Genomic DNA, 7250 nt, shown 5'->3' with positions numbered 1-7250 from the left:
TCGCTTGAAAACCCCCCTCCTTTTGGTGCAAGGATAAAGAGTTTTCTATCAGCCATTACTCCAACATATTATAGTCCACAGGTTTGGATTCAATCGGTTCGGTTTTTCACCAAAATAAAAAATCGAACCTTAAGTATTGTTTGGCTTGTTTTTTTTCAATGTTGGGTTCGATTTTAATGTATTATGAAGCAAAATTCATTTGTACATTAAAACCATAATAAATTAGGAGTTCGAGTTTTTGTAGTTTCCGTATAGAATTAGGAGGAAGTTTGTACCCACAGTGGGTTGGAAGAGGATAACCTACCCTACGAGTAGGAAAATAGTTTGAACTCAAAACACAGTGAGCTGAAAAGAAAAATTCTGGCCACTAAGACAATTCACCGCTTGCTATCTCAATCTAATATTTTAGGTTGAATCAAATCATGTGGTGAACGAGGAAAAAAAATGACGATAGGAAAAATTGAATTAAGAATTTGTGAATGTACATTATGCAACGCATAAATTGAGGGGGGGGGGGGGGGGAATGGAGAAAAGTTACATTATTATTACAAGCAAACTAGAAATTGGCAGAAACTAGACATTTCAAATTACAAAATGTAGCCAATTCTTAATTATCATTTTTACACAAAAAGAAAACAAAATAATGTGTAATAAAATTATGCTATGGGGATTTGCTTGACTTAAAAAAAAATAAATGGGGTTCTTCATCAACAAATTGATTCTTCAAAATAATCCTACCACAACCTATCAAAATCCACCATCTGACAAAACTAAATCTTCAAATTCATTAGGTGAACGTCGAACTTCGTGACTATATTCAGAGAAATGATTTCAGCACTTATGTTTTCACCCTCTGCATTCCTCTTGTTTTTGTCCTTTGATTATCCATTAACTTATATTAAAAAATATAAAAGCTCAAAAAATAGGGAGGAGTTCAGCGGAATGAAAAAGGATGTGCGGAAATTATTTCCCAACTGTGTACACGTATCGATCCTCACGTTCCAATCCTTTCAAGATTTTCAGAGACGGATTTCATCCTTGGCCTAACCTCAGGGTCCGGCTCAGTGCATGCAAGGGCTACATGGAAAGCTGCAAGTACCTCCTTTTTGGCATGCACTTCTTGTAGCAACACAGGGTCTACCATATCCGACAAAGGGTTTTCATCCTCAAATCCTTTCCTCACCCACCTCACCAGGTCTGGGACCTCGACCGAAGTTGACGTGGTCGGAGAGAGCTCCGGGGACTTCCCTGTGAGCAATTCAAGCAACACAACTCCGAATGAGTACACGTCCCATTTTTGGGTGAGTTTGCTTCCCGTGACACGGGCCTCCGGGGCACGGTAATTGTTTGATCGCTCTGTTGGTACTGGTTTCATGTAAGGCAAAGCCCCGCCCATGAAGCCACCCGAGGAGGGGTTGTTTCCTGTGATTTCGATAAGCCTGTTGAGTCCGAAATCTGAAATGTAGGCTTGAGATTCGTTGTCGAGAAGAATGTTGGAGGGTTTAATGTCACCGTGGACAAACTTTCTGGGGCTGCATTCGTGCAGGTAGGCGAGGCCTCGGGCTGTTCCCTTGGCGATCTTTAGCCTCGTTGTCCACGAGAGGCTTGATGATGACTGACCGTTTCTCCCTGCACATTTTTAATTCAAAATTTTCAGTTTCAATAGCTTTTAAGTAAAGGAATTGTATGACAATTGCAGAAAAGGGAAATGCAGAAGAATTGCATTAGAATCCACGTTATCCACTCGAATTATGACATGGTAGTTGTAGTGGTTCCATGCCACCAAGGAAACTTGAAAACAAAGGCAGAGGACAAAGGAATTAAAATCTACGCTTTACGTTTCCCCTGCACAAACAGAGGTTCACTTTTCTGCTTCCAAAGTTCCAATTTCATTAACATCGAACGAATATTTGATCAACCTAGGAAAATGGTTTTTGCACGTTCTTTTTTACTTTTTGTACACCCTGTCTTATTTCGGCCCTTGATTCTCTTTTGACGCTCAATTGAGTAGCTAGAACAGAAGAGTGTCCAGAAAGCTACAAATGGGTGCGGAAATCATTTCCCGTTGAAGTATACTTACAACTAGCGAGGCCATAAAGCTGTGATGGTGTGCACCAAATATGACATGATTATCCTGACCTACCATGTAGTGAATTGTGTTGAGCTCTCGGAAATGCGCAAGCCCCACATCACGAGAGATTTTTCAGTATGACCGACATACTAAGTGGTACATCACGTGTCATTATACAAATGGTGGAATATGTATGTTAAAAAGTTAATAACTTAAAAAATAAAATTTTCCACCACTTACATAAAAAAAAGTAGTGTATCACCCGTGTTCCCGTCACAATAAAAAAAATTTCCCTCATCACAGCCCGATCACAGTCAGAGTCATTTCCCAAACAACATAGGTACAACTATTTGCCCCACATATGAAAAACAATGTGATATCTAAGCATGTCATTTTCTTGCCAAGTTGGCAAATATCCCCACAATTTTCAACATATTTGCTCTTCCCAGAACCTCCGTCTTTATATAAAGAACGGATGTGCATCGAGAACATATGTTTTGCGATAATTTGTAACTGTAAAGAATGAATATCCGTTTCATAATTGAACAACAAATTTAATAAGAATCAGACGTCCGTTTCATAGTTGGATTACAAGTTTTAATGATAAGGGTGGACAAACATAATGCAAAATCATCATTTGTGTACCAGGCAGGATGATAATTTGCTGCCTAATAATTAAAGGGAACTTTAACGAAAAGCTTATGGTACTGTTCACTTCAACGAAAAACCACATTTTTACACTAAAAAGTCAATTATGGTATTATTCACTTTACTCTTTATTTTATCTTTATCGTTAAAACTCAAAAAATTTAAACACTTTTTATTAGTTTTCCTAAAATTTAAAACCTGCAACTTTTAAAGCCTAACCGGTCCAGGCCCCGTACCAATTAAATTAAAACTTCTAAACCACCCCTTAAGCTAATCGTGGCCCAGCTGCCTTGTATGTCCTTCACTACAACAAAGCAGAGCAAGCTTACTTGGCTTAAAGGCCAATTAAAAATAAAACATTTTTATTTTGTTCCAATTAATTATAAGGTAGTGCTATTTATACTTTCTTTTACTTCTTCCGCACTCTTACTAATTTTTATTCATTATTTATCTTTAATTCATTCGATCTGACGATAGAAAATTAAGAGGGTGTGTGAGAGTAAAAATGAGTGTGGGAATAACATCACCCTTAATTATATTGCTATATTTTGCCTAATTTCTTTCGTATGGCTTAAAGATCCCTCATATGATCAATTTCTAGTTCTGTCACTAACAACATCCAAATTATAGTATTTTTTTAAGAAACGATATTATCTACACTAAGGGAGATGAGTTGGACTTAATCTTACCAGGGCTATTAATAATGTGGTTCAAATTTACCTGTGACGATAATCGAATCTAAACTTTTCATTTGCAAGTAAAGAAAAATAACACTAATCAATGAAAAGGCGCAAACCAAAATATGACACATCCACACTCATAAAACGACATAATAACGTAATTCACAACTGCATATTAAAAAAACAAAAAACAAAAAAAAAGAAAAGGGGAAAAAAACTTACCGCGGAGTGCAGAGGCCAAGTTACCGTTAGAAATGAAGTCACTGATGAGAAGCTTCTCGTCGGCCGCCCAATAGTACGCCCTCAGCTTCACCACATTCGGATGCTTCACCCGCCCGATCGCCTGAATCTCCGCCGCGAACTCCTTATACCGCTGATCGCCGCCCTCCCCCAACCTCCTCACCGCCACCGGGATTCCATTCCCGAGCACCACTTTGTACACAATCCCCAACCCGCTCTTCCCCAGCACGTAAGCCGATGCTCTCAACAGCTCGTCGAGCTCGAACGTGAAACCCTTGTCGATCGCAACGAGATCCCCCTCCCCTTTCCCCCTCTCTCCCTTTTCCGGGTCGCCGGAATCCGAATCCTCGTTCCCGAACCCGCCATTGATGCAAGCGCAAGAACAGAGCTGGCAGAGATTACAGAGGTGGCGCTTCTCGTTGCCGCCAAAATTGCTCTTTCCCGTACAACTGCATCCATCCTCGTCGTCCTTCTTTTTCCAGTAAATGTAAACGACGACTAATCCGATAAACGCCACTCCGGCGGCGTCCGCCACCGAGATTAGGACAATCAGACCCGGACTCAATCCCTTTCCCGGATTTTTTTCCGAACCCGGTCCCGAATTCGGACTATCCGCGGAGCTCTGCCCCGGGTTTTTACAAGCTTTCTGAAGCGGAAACCCGCAGAGCAGAGGATTGTTCAGAAACGCGGTGGGACCCTGGTTCGAAAACGAACCCGTTTGAGGAATCTCGCCGCTGAAATTATTGTTTCGGAGATCAAAGCTCACCGTGGCAGGCAATTCGCCGAGGGATTTCGGAATCTTTCCCGATAAGTGATTGAACGATAAGTTGAGCGTGCCGGAGAGAGACTTCAACTTGCCGAAATCGTCCGGCACCGATCCGGTTAACTCGTTGGAGGAGAGGTCCAATTGGATTAGATTCTCCATGTCTGACCAAATTCCCGCCGGAATTTCGCCTTCGAATCGGTTTCTCGCGAGGATCAGCCGCTGCAATTGGCGGCAGTTCTTCAAGTAGTCCTTCTGGAGCGGACCGGAGAGGGAGTTGTTGGAGAGGTCGATGTTCTGGAGGCGCGGGGGGTTGCATATCGACGGCGGGAGAGGACCAGAGAGGTTGTTACCGTAGAGGAAGAGGCTGTGGAGTGAGGTGGCGTTGAAGAGTTGGGAAGGGATTGAGCCACGGAAGTTGTTGCTATGGAGGTTGAGGCGGCGAAGGTATACTAATGTTCCAAGCTCGGAGGGAATGTATCCGCGGAGGTTCTTGCCGGAGAGAGTGATTCCAACAACGCGGGGGTCGGAAAAGCCGGTGATGTTCATGCAGGAAATGCCGGTCCAGCGGCAGGGGGTGGGGTCGGTGTCGAGCCAGTCGGAGAAGGCGGAGCCGTCGGAGGACTGGTCGACGGCGGATTTGAGCGAGAGGAGGGAAAGGCCGTCGGGGGTGAGCGAGAGTGTGGTGTCGACGAGGAAGAGGAGGAAGATGAGGGCGGAGAACATGGAAGGTTCCATAATTTGGGCGGAGAAATGGGAGGAGATGGAGATTTGTGGGTTTAATTGAAGTTCATATTGTTGTTTTAGAGGGAGAGAGAGAGAGAGGGTGGTTGGAGCTGTGGGTGAGGTGGTGCTGCGGGTATTTATGAGAAAGAGACCGGAGGAAGGAGGAGATTTGATTGGCGGGGTCCACTTCCCGCCAAAAGGAGAGAGGGAGGAGGAGGGGAGTAGAAGAGAAGCAAAGGAGAAGGGGGTGGTGGCATTTTACTGTGTTTTTATAATTTTAAGGCACATGATGGTGATGTTGTGGTGTAGGTAGGTCACGTCTAATACGCTTATCATTAACATTTCCTCATTTTCTCGACTCTTATTGTTAGTGATCAAAATGATGAATTACATCAATTTTAAAAATAATTTCAATTAGAAAGCCGAACTATTATTGTTTAGTACTGGTTTAATACTGAAGTGTTTTTATAAAAAGTGGATATCAGAAAAAACTGAGGATAAACACTTAAAAACAAATTATTTTCACAGTTTTGGGTAAAAAAAAAAACTAGAAAAATGAAGCAGTAAAAATGAGCTTATTCTCGCAGTACAACAAAAACAGTTTTTTATTAAAACATAACAATATCAAACCAGACCTGTCATTTGGGAAATGTAGTCCCATTCTTAATTATTTTTTATGGTTAACTTAATAGAGTAGGTGGTGTATTGTATGCTTAATTAGCACATTTGTTTTTGGGATGATCGTCTGCGAAGAATCGTTTGTTTATAAAATCCAATCACTTTGTTTTTTTGTATGAACAACCGAATCAAATCTGTTTGATCATATTTAATATACGTATGGAAATTATTGGAACTTAACTAAATGGATAAGTAAAAATAATATTGTCACACGCAGTCAGTCACAGTCACAGACTCACAGAGTCTTCTGTTGCGGTTTCATTGGTCAAAATACACAGCAAGAGGTAGCTTCAGCAAACAACAAATGAAGCAGGCAAAGGCAGTACTTGCTGATAAGGAAAGGATCTTCAACTCAATGTCTGGTTTATGTTTGACCCAAGAAGAAAAAATCTCGTAGCCCCCTTAAATTGTCGGCTTGTCCAACGTACTACTATGCGTCATTCCAACAGAAGTAGTGTTTGCATTGCCAAAATTACGTGGCGGATATGAGTTCCGAGAATGGTTAAAGTAATGTGCTCGCTCGTGAAATAATGTTTAGCAAAAATTTGTGACTCGAATTAATAATGAATTAAGGGTAATCAAACATATGCGTTGACCACTTTTAAAAGAATCTCCTTTGCATTTCTCTTGATCAAATTAATGAACGAAATTAATCACTTCGTATATTTGAACCCTTTTAGATCAATTCTAATGGTGGGCTAAAAGCCAAATTATTCCCCAAAATTTTCCCCCAAACCCACTCTAACCCAAGGGGAAATTTTGGGCTAAATGCTAAATGCTAAACCAAGGTCAGATTCCCCTCGAAATTTAGCCCAGAAATCGGAATTTAAAATTTTCAATATTTATCGGAATTTAATTTTTTTTAGATTAAAATGTTCATAAAATTAATTTACGATAGTCTACATATTTATTTTGTTTTAATTTAATTTAACAAAAAAAACAGCCTAAGTTAATTCTTTAATAATACCGGGCTGAAATTTTAGACTAGAGCAGTTGGAGCAGAAAAACTGTTTCTGGATTAAAAGCTAAATTTTCCGGACTAAAATATTTGGTTTTTAGCCCAATCATTGAAAATGGTCTTAGGAGTAAGTACGGAGGGAGCAAATTGAATTGGTAATTGGTGAAAAGTAAAAGTAAAATTTAATTATTATTTAGTGGAATTTGCACAACGATATCTCACTAGCAATCATCAAAACATGCTTAGAAGCTAACAAAACAGAGAGAGAGAGAGAGAGAGAGAGAGAGAGAGAGAGAGAGAACGTCCGTCCTGTCTTGGGTGGAAATTGAAATAATAATTGTATTTTTTTATGGGAATAATGATGTATTTATCATATGAATCATTTTACTTTGTTTGAAATGAACAATTAATATACTTATCCACTAATTTATTGGCTATTAAAATGGTAGGATTCTTTATGAAGTTTTGAGAAAAAAATACAATATT

The 7250-nt window shown here is 40.2% G+C and overlaps 1 protein-coding gene across 1 annotated transcript; it reads right to left on the bottom strand.

Moving 5' to 3' along the window:
- Positions 1-445: 445 nt before the first annotated feature.
- On the bottom strand, positions 446-5380 carry LOC103403147 (receptor protein kinase-like protein ZAR1). The gene is made up of 2 exons (XM_008341974.4): positions 3622-5380; positions 446-1629 (listed from the first exon to the last, which is right to left on the bottom strand). Exons 1-2 carry the CDS (start codon positions 5138-5140, stop codon positions 995-997), a joined length of 2154 nt encoding a protein of 717 aa, XP_008340196.4. The 5' UTR covers positions 5141-5380; the 3' UTR covers positions 446-994.
- Positions 5381-7250: the final 1870 nt, after the last annotated feature.

The sequence above is a fragment of the Malus domestica genome, chromosome 16 (assembly GCF_042453785.1).
Source record: "Malus domestica chromosome 16, GDT2T_hap1".
NCBI lineage: Eukaryota > Viridiplantae > Streptophyta > Magnoliopsida > Rosales > Rosaceae > Malus > Malus domestica.
This window is presented reverse-complemented; position numbering and strand designations above follow the sequence as displayed.

Excerpts from the sequence above, each read along its gene's own strand:
- LOC103403147 (XM_008341974.4), bottom strand. The coding sequence starts at position 5,140 with ATGGAACCTTCCATGTTCTCCGCCCTCATCTTCCTCCTCTTCCTCGTC. Across the intron at positions 1,630-3,621 it reads CTTGGCCTCTGCACTCCGCG|GGAGAAACGGTCAGTCATCA; the intron begins GTAAGTTTTTTT and ends AAAAATGTGCAG.